General features: G+C 38.6%; 1 protein-coding gene across 2 annotated transcripts in view; it reads left to right on the forward strand.

The window, feature by feature from the left end:
* LOC125074178 overlaps positions 1–20,750 on the forward strand; it is a 35,401-nt gene extending 14,651 nt beyond the window's left edge. The window contains exons 1-9 of one of the 2 annotated variants that reach the window (XM_047685423.1): positions 2,487–2,542; positions 9,104–9,195; positions 11,317–11,492; positions 14,335–15,192; positions 16,160–16,334; positions 16,422–16,570; positions 17,229–17,406; positions 17,563–17,587; positions 19,973–20,750. In XM_047685423.1, the coding sequence (XP_047541379.1) occupies positions 9,113–9,195; positions 11,317–11,492; positions 14,335–15,192; positions 16,160–16,334; positions 16,422–16,570; positions 17,229–17,406; positions 17,563–17,587; positions 19,973–20,044 (1,716 nt within the window). In that variant the 5' untranslated portion in view covers positions 2,487–2,542; positions 9,104–9,112 and the 3' untranslated portion in view covers positions 20,045–20,750. Of the gene's footprint in view, positions 1–2,486; positions 2,543–9,103; positions 9,196–11,316; positions 11,493–14,334; positions 15,193–16,159; positions 16,335–16,421; positions 16,571–17,228; positions 17,407–17,562; positions 17,588–19,972 lie in introns of those variants that run through there. The other variant, XM_047685421.1, reaches the window with a different exon arrangement.
* The last annotated feature ends 861 nt before the right edge of the window (positions 20,751–21,611 follow it).

Raw genomic sequence — 21,611 nt, forward strand, 5'->3', positions numbered from 1 at the left:
GAGGAAACCTGCATATGTCTTAGGTATTTCAACGAAATTCTGCCACATGTGAACCCACCAGCCGCATTGAAGCAGCGTTGTGCAATATACTCCTAACCTTCTTCCCAAAGGGAGAGGAGGCCTTAGCCCAGCAGTGGGAAATTTACAGGCTGTTACTGTTGTGCTGATTGTATTGACTGCCTCGTTGGTCTATTGGCTAGATAAAAGAACGCAGATCCCGAGAGATTTCTTGGATTCAAATCGCTGATAAAAAGTTATTAAAATTTTCTATCAAAAAATTCTGAGTAACTGGTTAACTGGTAAACGTAACATGCACGTAACGCGACGTAGGTATTTCTAGTCGAGTAGGATTCGCCGTCCCATTGGATTATAAGAGTGTGGGCAGAGAGAGTGTACCTGTGTTTCTGGTACAGTCTTGTGCTGTGCAGACTGCCGTGGCTAAAATCGGACATCTTCATCGTAGTTTATATTTTTTTAACTCATCTGTAATTAGTTCACAGTTCACAACAAATAATTAGTTTTATAAAAGAGTTTTATTTAATTTTGACGACCTCCGTGGTCGAGCAGTGTGTACACCGGTTTTCATGGGTACGCCACTCCGAGGTCCCGGGTTCGATTCCCGACCGAGTCGATGTATAAAAAGTTCATTAGTTTTCCATGTTGTGTTGGGTCTGGGTGTTTGTGGTATCGTCGTTACGTCTGATTTTCCACAACAAGTGCTTAGATAAAGCTACTTACATTGGGTTCAGAGTAAAGTATGTGATGTTGTCCAATATTTATTATTTATTTATTAATTGAATTATTATTCACGTCTAAGTTAATATACGTTCTATAAATAATGATACATACGCTTAATTCATTAGCGCGCGATAGGCTATCGTTGCGTTAATTACAAGTTTACAATTTCCTTAAAATGCACGTATTACGTAGCGTTATTATTGCAATATATGGCTTAGGATTTCGCGGTTTCAAAATCAAATAATCACCTGTTTTCATGTGCTTAGTAATAAGTGTTTATGGTCAATTTCATGGCGGTGGTGCTCGTAGGTGAACGTAACCGACTTCCGTGAGATGAATTTCATAGATTCAAGTCAATTGTAAAAAATACATTGGTAAAGAAGGCATATTATTCGATACAAGATTATATTGATGATAAAAAAGCGTGGAGTTAATGCTTGTTGACTTTCAGGCAGGAGACATAACACACATATATAACTGTATTTAACTAACATGACTGTATTTTTAGATATTGAAAAAGAGTAACCACTGAGTTTCTTGCCGGTTCTTCTCGGTAGAATCTACATTCCGAACCGGTGGTAGCTTTACTTTAAATGGTTTGCTAAATGACGATTGTAAAAGTGCTTGTAAAAGTCTACTTGAATAAAGTATACTTTGATTTTGCTACGGAGGAATGTTTTGTCCAGGTGTAGGATTTTTATTTGATATATGATAATGTTGACGTCGTTTTACGTGCTATTTATATGCAGTGAATTCAACAGCGCGTGATAGGTTATCGTTGCGTTAATTAGGCTACGAGTTTACAATTTCCTTTAAATGCATTTATTGTGTTGGAACCGAAACAGCCCAGCGGTTAAAATGTGTTAATATTTACCGAAAACTGTGAGTGCATATCCCGCTGCTGGACTAAGGCCTTCGCTACCTTTGAGGAGAAGGTTCGGAGTTATTTCCACCACATAGATCCTATTCGGGTTGGTTGGGATACACATGTGGCAGAATTTCATTTAAATTAGACACATACAGGTTACTATAATGGCGAGCGAATGAATGAAATGAATGGAATGAAATATAAACAAATAAAGCATATCAAATTCCAGTGGTGCTCACCTGGGTCGGAACCCGCAATGATCATTTAAGATGCACGCGTTCTAACCGCTACAAACAAAATCAAATTATATGTTAATCAAGTGGGGTTTTACAAAAGTTTTGAATCATCATTTCACAGAACTAAAAGTAGAGCTACCACCGGTTCAGAATGTATTATATGTATAGACATAGATATATATTATATATATATATATATATATATATATATATAATTCTATATATATATATACAACAATTTATATATAGACCTGTTACATTCTCTCCCAGGTAACCTTAAAACTTGTGCGAAAGGTTACAAGTGGGTGTGAGATGAAAGTCGAGTTGTATTCTTTTAAATTTCGTATTATCTGATATTGTATACTGGTAACAACTCGTGATTCTCAATCGAAGATTGTGGATTAAAATCCACTTTCGTATGCTCATCTCGTGCTCGGTAAGAGACCGTCGTGTCGGGTTTGAATCCGCTTCATGAGTATTCACGCCCGCATCGGTGGAATAATCTCTAAGCCCAATTTACTTTTAACAATTTAAGATATTTTTAGGTAATTAAGCTAACATTATATATATATATATGACGGTCCGTCTTTATATGAGCACACCAGCGGAGCATCGCGTCTATGGTGGTGAAGCAGCCATCTCGTCATCAGCAGGAAAGTGACTACCACCGCCCACATCTGCAATACAAGAGGGCTTGCAGGTGTGTTGCCAGCTTTAAAGAAATATGTACGCTCTTTTCTTGAAGGTTTCCAAATTGTATCGGTTAGAAAAAATGGCGAAAGCTGGTTTCACAGTGTTTTAAGAAGCAGAAAATTCCTTAAAAATCGTGCTGCTGTATTTAATATATCTGTTAATAACTATTACAGGAAGATCATTATACTTTGAGAGGTATATTTCGCACTCACATTGTGTAATTTATTCTTCACTTTTGCCACTTCCGACCCGAGAACGCGGAGTGAGTGATCAAAACAAGTGAATCTTTAACGAAGTTTGCGGATCCGAACCCGGGCAAGTAACGAACTCATCGGGAGGTATATGAATAAATAATTTACTTCGAGCTCGGCGGCAACGAAAACACCGTGAGACAACCTGCACGGGTCAGGTGGAATTCTCCCAAAACGTATTGAAGCGATGTCTTAAAACTTTCCTATCAGGAGAGACATTAAAATGGTGTTATTTTTTACTGGATATAAAAACTGGAATGTATGTTTTATTTTGATTCGTTAAATTCGACGAGATGGTTAGAACGCGTACATCTTAACCGATGATTTCGGGTTCAAACCCAGGAAAGCACCACTGAATTTTCATGCGCTTAATTTGTGTTTATAATTCATCTCGTGCTCGGCGGTGAAGGAAAACGTCGTGAGGAAACCTACATGTATCTAATTTCAACGAAATTCTGCTACATGTGTATTCCATTAACCCGCATTGGATCATCGTGGTAAATTTGCTCCAAACCTTCTCCTCAAAGGGAGAGGAGGCCTTAGCCCAGCAGTGGGAAATTTACAGGCTGTTAATGTAATAATATTACACAATAACTGTGCGGTAGCAACCGTGTCCATTTAAGATTACATCTGCAATTATTCATGCCTGTTTTACATTTGGCTATACTGGTTGGCGTTCATAGTCCCCGCCTCATAACCTGTTGATTCATGAAGCTTATACAGCCAAAAATATTTCCCAATGAATGGACTATCTATCGTAGGGTTGCAAGAGTTGAAAAAGTCGGATATATGCGTTCAAATGTACAGATTCTCAAGCATCTCTTCGTAGTATAAAACAAAGTCGCGTCCCACCGTACGCTTAGATCTCCTAAACTGCGCAACGGATTTTATCAATAAACAGCGTCATTCAGGAAGGTTTATACGTATAATACATGCATATAATAGTAGAGAAAAGCCGAGTATTTCAACTTTCCTCGCCGGATAAACACAAGAAATTTTCGTTTTGTTTGTTCTTCAATTTAAAAGTTGTACACAGACCCTTAATGTACCCGTGTGAAGACGGATAGTTAAACTTAGATAGAGAATTCTACATTTAATGATAAATAGGTAAATAATATAACAGCGGTTTATATATATTTATACTCTCGCTAAAGAGTCTCGTCTTTCCTCTGAGGATGGCTGCGAATGATTTTAAAGCAAGCGCTGATGCTGTCATTGAGCATTTTTTGGCAATGGCTTGTTACACTAATGTACCTAACCTTAGATTCGATAGCACGCGGTGCGTTTGAACCCATGGTGCTGCAAATAAACTTACAACACGTAGTTTCTGACTTGACGAGGTCAATATATCCTGGGGCACGGTTTTTTTAATTGACTTATCAAAAAAATATTGATAAATAAGGCCAGAAAAAATATAAATCAATCCTGATTTCCCCAACAAACTCATGAACTAAGGTTATGTCCCATGGGTTCGTAGTTGCACAGCTCACTCACCGTTTAAACCAAAACAACAATAGTAAGAACTGCCGTTTGGCGTTAGAATATATGACGACGGTGGTACGGTACCAAGTAATAATATAAGAAGCGTACGTGTAAACGCATTGTTTTACTGTAACGCAATGGGTCAATAATAAATTGCACCCAGAGTCCTTAGAGTTAGTGATGTCGGATGTTAATAATTTAGCTCTCGCGAACATCGCTGAGCTAGGTGTGTCTGGTGTCTCCGGAATACGATCATTGTACAAGTAATATTACGTGTATATTATTGGTTGATAAAAAAACAACCGGCTTGTAATCCACTTTCGGAATATAGTTCTACATCAAACTTAATCTAGTAAATGACGATTCAAGTACTCGGAGAGCCTTCTTGAGTAAAGTATGTTCGAATTCTTTATTTTATGAATATTTAATAGAGAATTTTGATGACACTAGACGTAGATAATGTTACGTAATACGTAATAAGATCATTGACGGGTTTTTTTTATTCGAGAAGTAAAGATAAACTCACCAAACAACGCCAAGTTTCCGACTTCGATATACAAATGATGATGTCAATATATCTTACCGAGGCCGAGTATTTGATTATATAATAAAGTCCCGCAGAAAATTTCACGTTAAATAAAATAAAGGTGTAAGGTATATTATTTTATACAATAGAACCTATCGTAGACTATCCGTATCCGTTTCCGGAGTTAAATATCCATAACATCCCTGGTGTGAACATATTTCACCAAGCACGATATGATTTAAATAATTGGAGGAAACGATGAAACTCCTGATACCTAATCGGGACTGAATACAACAATAAACCCGCTTTAAGGAAAGTAAACGGCAATGAAATTTTACATTAAAGAAAATTTCTTTTTTTAAGGAATTTTTAATTCTCAGTTTTTATCATGTATAATATACATACATAACCGATATATAAACCTTCCTCTTGGATCTGTTCATTAATGAATCAGCATTAAAATCAGCTGCGTAGATTAGAACATCTAAGCGAATAGACTGGGGAAGCCACTGTTCCGTCGGTCTAGAGGCAATAATGCCGCAGTTCCCGAGGTTCATAGTTGAAGCCCGGTTCGAAGAAATTTTCAGTACAGTCTGAATTCCGTTATTGTTTATTTATAGAATTTTGAAACACCATCGGCGTGTTCACAAATTAGAAAGTACAAGTAAGAAAGAAGTTCGTGTACAGTGTGATGTGTGTGTACACCACTTCAGGCGTTTGCATTATACCTAAAACTACAACAAAACTAAACACTACATTCCTACAGTACTCCTACTCATTAATACGTATAAATCTTTAAAATAAAACCAAATATAAACTACAATTTGAAAGGACATAAACTACTACGAATCAAAAATAAATAAACCAATTAAATAATTGCAAAAAACTAACTTGACACTAATTAAGCAAAGAGGTTAACATTTCCTTAAAACGATTGCTATTATGGCAACATCATTTGCACTCCCGCGTGTAAGCCCGTGAAGCCCTTGGTGCTTGGTCTGTCGTACTTCCGGTCGTGTCGGATTCGCTTCCCATCGGATGTTTATCAATGGTAATTTTATTATCATACTAGATGAAAACTCGGCTTCGGTCGAGTAAAATAATAATCTAAACATATTGTAACGTTCCGTATAACGATTCTCTCGAGTCTAACATACTCCTGCAAGAAATTATTATTGGAAACACTTTCCGAACGCACCCGTAAATGTCAAACATGGCCGCCGCTTGAACTAACAATAACATTACTATTGAATTTCATGGACTTAATATCGAAATATCTCGATTGTACGAATTTTGTGGATATATTTTGTCGACAAAAAGTAATTATTTGTTTATCTATAAATGTCTATAAGTCTGTCGTAGACAGACCCGATCGAAACCTATCCACAATTTTAGATAAACAAATAATTACTTTTTTGTCGACAAAACATATCCACATAATTCGTATAATCGAGGTATTAATTGAAATAAATTAAACCTGCACGAAATTATTAACATAGATAATATGTCCCGCGCCATACATATTACGTCATAGCAGTCGTTTTTATGCAGGATATAATATATTCACAAATACATAAAAGATAAAAGAAATAGTAATGAAGTCGTGAAGTAATATCGTAATTATTGTGTTAATCATTATGGTAATAATGGTTGAATATGACAAACACATCGACCGCGCGCGTCACGCGGATGTCGCCATTGTTTTTACGAACGCAGTGTGGAAGCTATTTACAAAACAAATGCGCGCCTAAGTTGCCCCGATACGGGCTCCCTACGCCTGTGATAATAGTAGAGATAGTCTTACAGTGCACGTTTTAATATAAAATGCATTTTTGGAAATTGATTTCACGTTTGATATTTTGGCGCCCGTAACCGAGGACCAGCGTTGGTCTCCAAGATTATCGCCAATGTCCGAAGGATAAAAGTAAACTTTTAAATTAATTATTATTTTTTAATCTTATTATTATATGTTGGAGTAGACTTGTTAGTAATGAGGGAACATGTGCACTGACTTGAGTAATATTTTCTAGTGAATAATTTCTGACCCGCAAACTACTACTCAAGTCCTTACTTGAACTCATATGTAGTGTTTGCAATGCAATAGATATAATACTTTGTCTCATGTACACGAGTGGAGGGGGTGGCCGTCAGTCAGGGGGTCGCATGTTAACCAGCGGAGAGATTGGCCGTGTGCCTGCGCCCCTATTGCGTGTAGTAGTGAGCCAGTGAGATAGAGATCATTGCAGCATAGACCTGGGATAAGCCTTGTAAGCTGGACTCCAGTTAATATGAAAACTAAACATTTTTAAAGAATGCGATGATTTAATTTTAGTTGACCCCTATGATTTTATTTGCGTTAAATTTGTATTATCTACGAACATTGTATTAATACGTGCGGAATATTCTAGTTGGTATAGCTTTTGATAGATTCAACCGCATTTATTCATTAAAGGATTGTATGTGTCTAATTTCAACGAAATTCTGCCACATGTGAATCCACCAGCCCTCATTGGAGTAGCGTGGTGGAATATGCTCCTAGTTTTCCCCTAAAAAGGGAGAGGAGGCCTTAGCCCAGCAGTGGGAAATTTACAGGCTGTTACGTATTATCTATCTATGATAACAACCCAATTTATTTACCTACACTCGGGGGACCAGGGCTGCCACTGAATCAACTTAATTTATAAAGCAGACTTATTGAAATTATACCACTTACCATCGGGTGGAGGGGAGTCATATGCCTACCCCGATAGTATAAAAAAAAGGAATGATGAATATCTCTTACAAAGCCAATGTTTGGGTGGTGGTGATAGTTGGAAGTTGCGCGAATATCATTTAGTACGGAGCAGTAGCGGTGAACTTAAAGTTTTAAGTAAGACACGCGTCGAGTGCGGCCGCCGACCGGTGACATTAGGCCGACGGGCGCCCGAACGTGTCGGAGAGCCTAACTTCAGCAGAGCTATTCTGTAAAAACTCGTTTGGCGAGTGAGATCACTCGTGAAATGTCGAAACCCGACCTACGGCGATACGTGTATGGTTTAAATATTTATAACATAAGACAAATCAAAATTTACTTTATTCCAGTAGGCTTTTACGAGCATTTATGAATCGTCATTTTTTTTTACAAACTACTATAAGTCAGCCACCGATTCGAAATGATGGTGACGCCTTGACGATGTAAGGAATCGTTAATATCTCTAATAGTGCCGTGTACTGATAGTATAGTAGTTTGTACGGATTTTAATAGAATTTGGCAGAAAGATAGATTATGGTCTGGTATGGTCCCCCTTCCCTCACACGTGGGTCTGCGGGAAATTAGTGATAAATAAAATAAGCCAATTATGTGTATACGCTTAAACTTCCATATTAATCAGATTAGTTTCGTCCTAAAATACCAAGATACTAAATTGTAGCTCCATAGTTTCTGGCCGTGGGTTCGTTCGCGTGTGGTAAGTATCAAGTTTAAGACACCATACGTCAGGCAATCGTTTCGTGCCCAAAGTGTCCTATCAGGTTTGAACTCCCTTATTTTATAATGACCTTTAGCCATCAAACCTTATCAAGTGTCAGGCTGGTATCGCCTCGTGTGCAAATGTTATAGTTGAAGTTTTAGATTTCACCATGCTCATTTAGCACCGTTTAGTGCTAAATGAGACTCAGTACTGTTGAACGTGGGTGTCCAAGTTAATATCCGGTAACTTTCGTTCATTGGTTTTGTGTTCGTCATGGCGAGTTCATTTTAAAACAGTTATATATTTGATTTTAACTATCTTTAAGTAATAAAGGAATTCGAATAACATACTGAACCTAACGTTCTAACCACTGAGCCGAGATGGCCTAGTGGTTAGAACTCGTGCATCTTAACCGATGATTTCGGGTTCAAACCCAGACAGGCACCACTGAATATTCATGTGCTTACTTTGTGTTTATAATTCATCTCGTGCACGGCGGTGAACGAAAACATCGTGAGGCAACCTGCATGTGTCTAATTTCAACGAAATTCTACCACATGTGTATTCCACCAACCTGCATTGGAGCAGCGTGGTGGAATATGCTCCAAACCTTCTCTTCAAAGGGAGAGGAGGCCTTAGCCCGGCAGTGGAAAATTTACAGGCTGTTAATGTATGTAATGAATAACTTATTGACCGAACTCGGAGATTAAACCCAGAACCTCATGAGCCAGTTTGCGAAAATCAAACAATATAAGTTTCGTTATAAATCTAGGAAAGATTCAAGACTAACAAAATAATAAAGAACAAACTCGTTATATTCTGATGATTGCTGTAACTTTAAAACGTCGTGTTTGTTCCAGCACCGATACATGGCCCGCGATGTCCACCAACAGTGGGATGACGACGGCTACTCGGAGAAGGACAGCGACGACAGCCCCATACTCTCCTACAGGTACACTTTATTATATATTATTAAAATCAACACTCTGTATAAGTAGTTCAACTTAAATCCTTGGTGGTAAATGTCAGCAGTATAAAAAGGCACTTAGTAACAGCCTGTAAATTTCCCATTGTTGGGCTAAGGCCGACTCTCCATTCCACGACGCCGCTCCGAAGCTAGTAATAACGTATTATGCGTTTCATCCACATGAAGAAGGGGGCGGGGGTATGTGGGTTTCGACGATGCCCAGGACGCCTAGTCAGTGTAGTAGCTACAGGCACAATGACGTAACAACTCAGTTCCCAAGGTTAATGGTGCATTAATAATTTGACGACCTCCGTAGTCGAGTAGTGTGTGTACCGGTTTTCACAGCTACGCCACTCCAAGGTCCCGGGTTCGATTCCCGGCCGTCGATGTAGAAAAAGTTTATAATTTTTCTATGTAAGCTTGGGTCTGGGTGTTTGTGGTACCGTCGTTACTTCTGATTTTTCATAACACAACTGCTTTAGTTACTTACATCGGGATGTCCAATATTTATTTATTAAAAAAAAAATGTAAGAAATTGTTAAAATTTCATACGACACCAATGTCAATAGGCAGTGATGACCACTTACCATCAGGTTGCCCATCTACCCACCATAAAATGGCATAAAAATAAACAACTGTTATTATTTATATAATCAATTCAGCTGACTAAGTTTCGACTCAGTGTCATTGAGCTGCCTCCTTAAATACTTCCGTTTTTCTTGCTGTAAATATCACACAGCTAGTTTAACGAGGCCCTTTCCTCTCGAAGAGCAAGTTTGTAGATTTTCTCCTTTGTTAACCAAAATTAATAGAGTAAGACTACTCTATTAATTTCGGTAGTTGTTGTCTTTATTGTAAGCAGAGTGCTCTGAGAAAAAAATTTCTCGAATTCTGCTTCCCCTTCTGACCACAAGTCTACGCGTGCTAAGGTTCTTGATGTCATACGATGTCTACCTGTGACATCAATTCCATCGCGCACCAAGTAATTTGGCTGCTTTTTTCTTTGTAGCACCGCCAAAAAATTATATTTAGGCATTCTCTACCAGCAAACGTGTTCCACTTATATAACCTGGGTTCCTTAAAACGAGGCGTGACGAGGAATCTTGGAGGCTGGCATGGCGAGAGCGACTGGTGCAGTTCATTCTTCCTAAGTGTACTGCCAACTTCGAGTTTGGACTCCACTACCACCTACCATCAGGTGGAATGAAATCGTTTTCCTACCCGAAACATATATAAAAAAGGCAAAAGTCAAATTTTCGTAAATAAGCGTTGAATGAAACTATCATTGCTAGTTCACTCGTTCATCTACAATCGAGCTTTCCGACATACATGGCATAAGCCTTTAACCTAATTACGTACACACAACGCGTTTGTAAACACAAACTCACCCGCGATGCGGCGAAAATATAATGGCCGCAAAGCATTGTTCAAGATAAGATACATTTGTGTGTGGGTATTGTGGCGTACACAGATCTACGTGTATAATAATGTGTGTGTGTGTTACTGAAATAGCTTAGAGAATACACAGTGGATCTCAACGAATGCTGGTGATTGCAAACCCTTCAGAAGTCTCCAGTATTCGTCGCCATCGTTGACTTATGTTGCCTATTTTAAATGTACGAATATCAAAATCGAAATTACAGTGTTGTTGATATTAACCCCACCTAGTATAAAACAAAAGGGGAATCCCGCCCTCTGTCGGCTTAGTCTTTAAAATATACAACGGTTTTAATGCGGTTTCAATTAACAGAGTCATTCAAGTTTCAAAGGAAAGTTGAACTGTACTTGTTTCTTGTAGATCACTTCAGAAATACTAGTGGGTCTCCCGCCAAACTTCGGGTTTATTCAAAGGACTCTCGTGCCTTTTTTCCTCTCTCTGCAATTAATTCTTTGTTAAATTGTATCAATTTAGTAAATTGCAATCAAGAATCCTCTTAAATTTTTTGCACATCGTCAAAATAAGACCATAGCCGACCTTCTAGTCACTAGGACCAAAATCGGCTTACGCTATGAATATATAAATTTATCAAACACTCGTCAAATAGTCGTTTTGGCTCCCGAGCGATGTCTTGCCATACTTCTCCATAGAGTCCGCCTTCATTCCAGGTATGACAAACACCGTCGCTACGTGCCGCTCGCGCGCGACATCAAGTTCGAGAGGGAGCGTCGCTGGGCGGTGACGGCGGTCGCGAAGTGCTCGCTCTTCAGCACCGCCATGATACTGTTCTGCGTTCTGCTGTACATCCCTGTGTACAACAGAGCCAACGATCAGCTACCTAAAGGTAGGGTTACTTTTTTTATTCTATAGGTGAGTTTTGACTCACCTATGGAACGAGACGTTTGGACGAGATTTGTCTCGTCCAAACGGACGATCAAATGGGCCACTTGATTGCAAGTGGTCACCATCGTCCACAGACAATGATGCTGTGAGAAATATTAACCGTTACTTACATCGCCAATGCGCCACCAACCTTGGGAACTAAGATGTTATGTCCCTTATGCCTTTAGTTACACTGGTTTACTCGACCTTCAAACCGGAACACAACAATACTGAGTACTGTTGTTTGGCGGTAGAATATCTGATGAGTTTTATGTATTTTGGTTTAGAAGTCTCGTCAAACGTATTACTGAAAATGTTTATACATCTCTACTAATGTTATATTACTTTGTCAATCTGTCTGTATGTATGGTGCTCTTTCAAGGCCAAACCACTTAACGGATGAAGCGAGATTGAACTCCAATGAAAGATATAGGGTACTTTACTCCATATGTCGGAAAACTGGCGACCAAGCCCTAGAACGCGAGCAAAATCGGGCGACAACTAGTTATTTATATTTTTATAGTTAACGTTTCGTTTGAAAAGTAATCAATTTCCGCCGGCAGAAATGTACCGCGCTATTTGACGTTTATGTAATCGTCGATAAGAGGATTAAGGCGGACCGAAGTCGTTAGATGTTAAATTTAATTTAATAATTTACTTGGTGGTAGGACTTTGTGCAAGCCCGTCTGGGTAGGTACCACCCACTCATCAGATATTCTACCGCCAAATGACAGTACTCTGTATTGTTGTGTTCCGGCTAGAAGGGTGATTGAGCCAGTGTAATCACAAGGGACATAACATCTTAGTTCCCGAGGTTGGTGGCGCATAGGTGATGTAAGGAATGGGTAATATTTCTTACAGCGCCTTTGTCTATGGGCGGTGGTGACCACTTACCATCAGGTGGCCCATATGCTCGTCCGCCAATAAATGCCATAAAAAAAAATGTAAGTCGGATTGTTAACGAAATATGAATATTCTTTACCGGCAGTCAGACAGAGTCTGCGACAAATGTTTATTTCGTAATTCATGTAACTCTGGTTTACGTGGCGCGCGCTTGATCGATTAAGACAACATTGGTAAGTTTTATAATTTGTACAGATTAAGTAATAACTCTTGAACCTGGGAATAGTAGTACAAAGAGCTTCATTCAGAGTATAACACCTCGCCTTATTGCCACCACTGGTGACAGGAGGGCACAGGGTTGGTCGTTTTTTGCCCATAGGATCGGAATTGCGATTCAACGGAGAAATGCTTCTAGCATCCCTGCTACCATTCCCAGCGGTCATGATATTTGATTTAGCGGTAAATAACAAAAATCTAAAATTAAAACAAATACATCGATATGTGGTCACCACAAAAGTAATTACATTTGAAGCTTCATGTTACAGGATTAAACTTAAAGTAAACATACCGCCAGTTCCGAATAGAGTCTACCGATAAGCAGCAAGGCAGTCAGTAGGGAGTCGTTTTTTCCAATAACTGCAGATAAAATTTAAAAAAACAAATTCAACTGTAGATATCTAATCCGGTGTCTGGGATAAATTCTATACGTAAATTCCATAAACGTAAATTTTTCAAAATTCTTAAATTGTTTGTTCTAAACTACTAAACAGGACTACATAAAAGGGCATTGGGTAATTGCCCTCCCTCCTTCACGTGGGCGGATACTAGTGTTTAGTAATCAAGATTGTTTAAAGGTTTAAGGTGCCGGATTTAAAGGCTTGGAGGCCAGGGGACAAAAATATGCAAGAAGCTATTTTTTAAAATTGATTTATAGTTTATTAAATTATTATTTTTTACATTTTTTTAACAATTGTGAATGCCCCAGGTCCTTTGAGCCCTCGTTGCTCTCCCTTAAGTCCGGCCCTGCTCAAACGAATCAATATTTAGGTAAGAAATGTAGGGTCGTGATAAGAAATGTCTTCCCCTAAGAGAAACTTTATTCCTGTTTTATTTTCTCGATTAGATTTTTTGAGATATCAAAAAACTAGACACATATTTTGTTTTTGCTTTTAAATATTTTAAAACTAATATAGATTTCGAATGAGGTCTTTACGACCTTTGCCTTTAATTACCACGTTTTTGAAGATGCACTAACAAGCCTCGTTACATGTCGGGGATTATTTTAGCATCTGTGTGTGACGATCTTATTTGACGTCTTGTTATTCAATGGTTTAGTGTCTAGATTATTAGTCTGCCAATCCGATGAGAGAGGTCGAGAAATCACTTGGACTTCGTTTAAAATATCTTTTTATATATATATATATAAAAGGTCAAACACCTATGTGTATTATAAGGTCGTCGACCTTCCTCGAATAGGCGTTATCAACTAATATTCCCCTCGCATTCCTTCCACCTCTCGTTCCCTGTGTTTGAGGATAAAAGTGTCACAAGTCTGTTCAGCACAGCGTCTCGTCGTGCACTGGTTTATTATGTAACAGAGGAGTTGCATCGTGATTTGTAAAAACTGAATATATAACCCGATTGTTCCCCTGGTGTTTTTAATTCTATGTGCAAAAAGAGAATGATTGCGAAAACGGCGTGTACTTTGGTTATTTATTTCTATAACTGGTAATTAATTTTAAAAATGTTTCTTTGACCGTGAAGGATAACATTGCTTGGAAATCTTCCTTATGTGCCCGATGATCTGTTACATTTGTGTCCGATAATCCGCATTCAACCAGCTCGGCAAAATAAGCTTTAAACTTTCTCTCGAGAGGAGTGTGTGCTTCTGCTCAGCGGTGAAACGTTAACACGTAAATTCTTAATACAAGATGTTCCTGACTCTAGCCTTTATGTTCCAGTGGCCGTAGCGGGGTGGTCGGTTCACACCAACAGGGACACAAAGATATACGTACAGCCGGACAACGTAACGACGGTCCACGAGCCAAAGGACATATGTCCAAAAAGCAGTAGAAAGAGTAAAAATAGTTTATTCCTACTTATAGTAGTCTGTTCTTCTACTACCAATTTCGCGGAACGCATAGCGATACGTGAGACGTGGGGTAGTTACGATAACTACATCCGAACGGCGAAAATATTCGACTCGGTTCGGGAGAAGTATAAATATTACAATTATACGTACGATCTGTACGAGGAGCGGAAAGTTAATCTAAGTGTAAATATGGTAGATAGAAAAAAACGAGAAATATCCGGTTTCAGTCGGTTCCTACCGGAATTAGCTAAAGCGTTGCAGAGTAACTTGATCGATGTGGATAACGTAACGCCTGAGAAACGATTCGAAGACGAAAAGGAACAGGAAATGTTGCCAGAATTTGACATGAATAAAGAATTGAACGAACCAGAGGAAGATCTAAACGTGGACTACGACTACGAGTCGAACATAATGAAGATCCCTCCGAAGGGGTACGAAGAGAGTCCAGATTTGGACAAAGTTCTAACACTACTAAAGAAGTCGAAGGAGTTCCCTAAGAGTGAGATCATGGAGCGCGAGTCTGGCAACACGGATGTCGATTTCAAATTAGTGTTCCTACTGGGGCTGCCATCCCAGGACAACGATACGGAAATCCAGGAGAAGATCGACGAGGAAGTGGATAAATACGGAGACGTGATCCAGGAAGGATTCATTGATTCGTACAACAACTTGACACTCAAGTCCATCATGATGCTGAAGTGGGTCACCAACAATTGCAACCAAAGTGGTAAGTCATTGTGTACTATTTGATTTTATATTAAAGAGATTTAATAAAAAGAATTTAGTTATTTCACAAAAGGGTTTACTCGCACAATAATTAAAGTTAACAAAGATAATTTAAAAAGCCGAGATGATATAGCCCAGTAGTTAGAACCTGGTTCAAACGCTGGCACCACTGAATTACCACGTGCTTGATTTGTGTTTATAATTCATCTCGTGCATGGCGTTGAAGGAAACCATCGTGAGGAAACCTTTAGATCGACGACTTTAGATCTTATTTCAATGAAATTCTGCCACATGTGTATCCATCAACTCGCATTGGAGCAGCATGCTGGAATAAGCTTAAACCTTCTCCTCAAAGGGAGAGGAGGCTTTAGCCCAGCAGTGGTATATTTACAGGCTGTTACTGAAAAATAATTTAGAATTCATTGTAGTTATCCTAGCTAGATTAAGATAACCTATGTTAAAGAGGACCGTCCCTCCTCCTATCGCTTCTCGGCCTTTTGCCTAAGATCAGGTACAAGTAAATCTTGTACCATGTAAAGATTAACTTAGATAAACAATGGATTTATAAATAGATATGATTGAATGATTCTTAATCCACTGTGTGGAACTGTTTCGCTGTACGGCTGCAGATAACAAAGTCCAGATACTAATCTCATAACCAGTATAAGACTGATGGTTTTAAGGTATTTACAGGGAATGAGAGTTTTTGAGTTAAATCTTTTTTGAGAGAAAATTACATGGGTGTATTCACATGGAGTCATTGGGACTCCACTTACGCCAGCCAGCTTTCAAACAAAGCAAATCAATCTGCTCAAAAGAAAACTTCACCGCGAAGCATTATTGAAATCAGAAAACCACAGTACCAAATAATACCTCTTTGGCGGTAGGATGTCAATGCTAACAAAATCAAATCGAGCGTCTACTTTCCATCAAGTATTATTTTCTCATTTATTTCCTTTCCCCTCCAGCTCGTTACATTCTCAAGACTGACGACGATATGTACGTGAACGTTCCGAATCTAATCGAGAACCTCCGCAACCGCTCCAAGGTGCACGACTCCACCAAGGGTCAGGAGAAGGAGTACCTGCTGATAGGGGACCTCATATGTGGCGCGAGGCCCGTGCAGGATGTGGGCAGTAAGTGGTGAGTACGTTACCTCATTTCTCAGCAATAAAATCATCACCACGCCCACTCGCGTCGTCCGGATTACACACGAGCGCTCGCCCGCAGGTACAGCCCGCGCTACATGTACGGCGGGCGCGTGTACCCGCGCTACCTGTCGGGCACGGGCTACGCGCTGTCGGCGCCCGCCGCGCACGCGCTGTACGAGGCCGCGCTGCGCACCAGCTACTTCCACCTCGAGGACATCTACATCACCGGTGAGCGCGGCCAAAAGGGTCTCGATAAATTCAGATTAAATCATCAAGGTGAATTTGTTACGAAGGAGGACCTCCGACTGAGCCCCGCGAGATCCCCACGCTCGCGGTACAGCCGAGTGTTCCTCTCCGGTGCCTCAGGTGCCATAGGCCTCTCTTTAATGTGCATCGCTGACGCCAGTGCCGCTTTCGTTTTCAAACTCAAACTCAAATTCCTTTATTCAATATAGAAGCATTACACTTTCTTATTGATGGTCAAATTAAACACTACCACCGGGTAGAAAAAGGAAACACCCCGACCTGAGAAGAACCGACGAAAAAAACTCAGCGGGTCTTTTTTTTTTACGTCAAATTAATTATATACATAATTGTATATGAGTAGAAACAGCCAGGAGGCGATCGTTTCATTCCCAAGGTGTGCTATCAAACATAAACTCACTAATTGTATAGTAACCTTTCGCACACAAGCGTTCCTTAATAATTTTTTTAAATTTGGCAACAGAAGCATTTTGAACGCTTTCTGGGATCCCGTTGTAGAAGCGTATACATTGCCCCACAAAAGAGTCACTGACTGACCGAGTTTCACCCGAAAGGACAAAGAAGAGGGAGTCCTTTCCCTGGCTCGCTACCGGGTGTCAACAAAAAAGTGTCCGCCCCGCAGGCATGTGCGCGGTGCGGGCGAAGCCGCGCATCGTGCCGCGCGACGAGCCGGGCTTCTCGTACAGCGCCGTCGGCAACAGCGCGTGCGTGGCGCACTCGCACCTCACGGCGCACCGCGTGCGGCCCGCGCGCATGCGCCTCGTGGCGCGCGGCCTGCGCGACGCGCGGCACGTCGACCGGTGAGTGCGCGGACTGTGCCTGCATTATTATTTTGTCGCCAGTCGCAATTTCTTTTTTTTTATAGGGCTACGACGGGTCTGTGTTTCCCGAGGACTCGTTTAAACGGAGTGTCCCCTGTCTGCGTCTCCGAACTAATGATTACGTTTTGTCCGCAGATGTGAGAGAATGCGGCTGACTCAGGTGAGGAGGGATCGGTTGAAGCCGAAAAAGCCTGCCAAAAAACTCGTTAAACTGTCTCTTACGTAACAAACGTGCAAGTAGCCCCGTGGCCGCAGACGACGCCACGGCCGTAGTTACATACGATAACCTCGTAACTGACATTTTTTTAACTTAAAAATGTTGAAAATTTTTTGAACTCGAATATTCTAGATCTGATTTTAATTTTTTTTAATATATGATATTATGTTTTTTTAATATATGTTATTGTGTTATATACAAAATTCCTTGTGTACAGTAGACGAATACGTCGTTATTTAAATGTAATGTTCCGTTGTAATTTAAATGTTGTCGTTAAAGCATTCGTTTTGTTGTCGACGTTTCTGTTCGTAATGTTGTGATATTATTGTTTTAACGTATAGTTCCGTAGATACGAGGGTCCTTAGTGTATAGGCTTTGATAGATACGTAAATTTTAACTTTATATAAACGAATCTTCGCTAATTTCTTTGAAATCGTTAATCGTTTTACAATAAGTACAAATAAAAAATTATCATTATTAATAATATTAAAGAATCTTTAAGATAATTCATATAATAGTATAAAATAGTGCGAGAGGCAAAGTTAAAATTTGCTTGCAAGAGATAATCTCAGTTTATTGTTACTAAAAGCCTTAAAGATATTGTGAACACGAATGATAACCGACCTTTTAGCTTTATAAGCCATCGATTGGAGGCCTAATTGTATATAAGTCTTATTATACGAAAACCGGGAACAGGTCACTGAAATGGCGATTTCGAACGAAATATTGAAACGTGTTAAACACATTCTTGGATTAATTATTAATTAAAAAATATATGTAACTACTTGCTACAAGTCTGGTTTAAAACGATTCGTTAAAGAATATCAGTAACCGATCGTTTTCGAGTTAGTTACTTAAGGTTGTACGTCGACTACGACTCCAATCGCAGAAGGAGCAAAGATAAACAAACTAGATTTTCAAACACCGCGCCATTTGTTAATAATTCTTCGGTATTATGCACTACAAACAGTTCTTCATTAATATATACTTTTTTCTGAAATTCAAAATGCCATATATTTTAAATGATTTTATTCAAGCTCTCGACCAATGATATCGCTTCAATTCAAGGTCAAACGTTGTTTATCTGTCTCTACTCCTCTCGTGGTCGGAATGGTCTATAGTCACACGACTCGAAGATATTACTACCATTCGTGAGCAAAACGAATCGTTTAATTAAAGTAAACGGACATTAATTAATAAATTATATCAATATAAAACATTGCTAGCTTAATTATTTTCCAAATATTATATTGACGCCATTTGACATCTGTTCTCGGTGCGTTTAAATTTAGAACTTATATAATATTATATAGTACATACAATCATTCGGTTAGTCGTTGAACGATTGTCGCGTGTAGTATATTATGATCAAATCCATATATCGTAGACGATAAGCCAGTAGTTGTTAAGACGTGTGATAGTACTCCTGCCGGGGATTGTGCTGTGAGTGCCTTTACTGACGAGTGCGCACGCCGCGCGAGTACTGCTGCCGTGCAGGCGGATGGACGGACACGTGCACCTGAACGCTGTGGTGTCTTAGTATTGTTTGAAGATTTGGGGGTAATTTGCCGCGTTAGGAGAATGGGACGGTACTTTGTAAAAGTATATCGAAAGTGACGGCTTACGCAGGGAACGTTGACAGAAAATTTCTGAAAAATATCTGACACCGGCAAAGTCAAGCTCGATAGCAGATTATATCTGTAAATATTGATGTAGGTTTATATGTGTATTTATTTGGCGAATAATTACATACGAATAACTTCCTCTTCGTCGTTGCCGGACCGCGTGTATCAGTTCCAAAAGGTCAGATCCCATTCTGATCGCTCGCGCAATATAATGCTTTATAACAATACAATTCGCTACGCAGTCTGACCTTCGAAGTGCGAATAGGACGTTATTATTTAGTTTTATATTAAACAGCCACTTGAGACTGGACATATTATTTACCAGTCGGATTTCAAATTGCTTGTTAATACATACTAGTGAGCGTTATAACGGACTCGCTCGGGATTTCGATGCGCGATCACGTTAAATACGTGAAATTATTACAGACGCATCGACAATATGTGAAAAAGTATATTTTAATCACCAGTGTCAGTCCATTTGCCTGTCTCCGTATCAAATTAAAATATATATATCTATAAGATAGATTGTCATCAGAGTATCGCATCGCACGCACGAGTCGTGAACTCAGAGATCGTATCATCTTAAATAGTTAGCGAGTCGCCACTTAGATGTCCTCCTTCGGTCGTATTTGAATTCGATGTACATTCGAAGTAGATATTTTTTTTTATTTTTTTTTTGATTTGCTCCTTCTCCGCCTTTCAGATGAAAGAACTTCATAGCGGTATGTACGTAATGTACAAATATCTGCGCTTACTCGTCACCAATGAGTGCTAAGGACCATCTGTTTACATACACGACCAGGTAACTCGACTAACGACGCGTTCGCTGAGACGAAATCGCATCGAACATTATTATCGTTATATATTTATATAATGTGAAAATTTTATACGAATTGGAATGAGGTTTTTATTAAATATAAGATTATGATATTTTATTATTTCTTATTATGTTGAATAACTTTTATGAAGTTACATGTTATTGTATTTAAATTTAACATGCACGTGTGTTGTTGCACAAAAGCGTTTACCTGGTTATGATTGTAAACAGTCGCTATGATCGGTATTCAAAATTCATGTGTTTCTAAACTATTTATAAAAGTGTTTATTTTCTAAGCGATGGAAATTATATTTTTACACGCCTCCAATATTAATCACATTAGATTTTTTTTATGTTAAATTATAGCAACACTGAGAGCACTTGCTTAAACATACATAATATACGAATTTCATATTATGAGTAATTATGATCTGAACTTCTTAATCTTTATTCAAAAGTTTCAGAATAAATTGCATTTTTTTTTTATAGATTTGAATAACGTACACGCGGGCGTGGTTTTTTATAAGACTTTACAAATTTATTTTAATATAGACGTATCTCTGATTATATTTGTACTGGATATTTTTTTATAAACTATATTTAGTGTAGGTGGGGAGGGGGGAATAATTGTCGCTAATACATTTATATTTATAAATATTAAATAGTTTTTATCAATATAAATTATATTTTTTTTTACTTTTCAAATTTTTTTTATTAGTATACTTGTACTAGCGATAGATCTAAATTAGAAAGACATTAATTATTAAAAATCTTTTTTTAATCCGTGACTTTTTAACGGTACTTCGATTGTTCAAAGATTATATTTATATTTTGAAAATAGTGAAAGTCTTCCCTCTGTATTTTTTTTTATATCTAGTTTCCAGTAGTTATCGAAATGGCGGCTCGGACAAATTTAAGATGGTTTACAATATAAGACAGAATCATATTAAATGTACAGACAGACATTTCAAATTTGATTTTTTATTGTATTTAATTAAAAAATGATACGTTATGACTCCCTATTGTACACAACTGGTGTTGTCACTTAGAGTGTGGTCACTCTAAGTGACGCGACTCGTGACGTCAGAAACCATCGCGCCATAGCGAGTAACAACGGATTTCTCGAGATGGCGGTTTTTATTTCAACTGTTCTTAATTTTTTTTTATTTCAACTGCTCTTAAAATTGTAGTTGTTACCTACACAATTTTTGATAGATATATTTTTATTTTATACTTTCATTGTTTGATAAATAAACAATTTTTCGTCCTGCGGTAACCAACGAACTACACCCGAGTCTCAGAACATTTTCATAAATTATTTTATAAATAAACAGCTCCACCTGCACGTATGTAAATATTGTTTGGGAGTGACCTGTTAAACGATCTTCTTTCTAATGCCAAAACAGTGGCGAAGAGAAGGGAAATAAGTATTAAATAATCACTCGCTTAACGTGGACGGGACCTTAGAAGTTAAATTAAAACTTACTAATCAAAATATAACACCGGTGTAGAATATAAGACAAGT

Source organism: Vanessa atalanta, chromosome 27 (assembly GCF_905147765.1).
Source record: "Vanessa atalanta chromosome 27, ilVanAtal1.2, whole genome shotgun sequence".
Taxonomy (NCBI): domain Eukaryota; kingdom Metazoa; phylum Arthropoda; class Insecta; order Lepidoptera; family Nymphalidae; genus Vanessa; species Vanessa atalanta.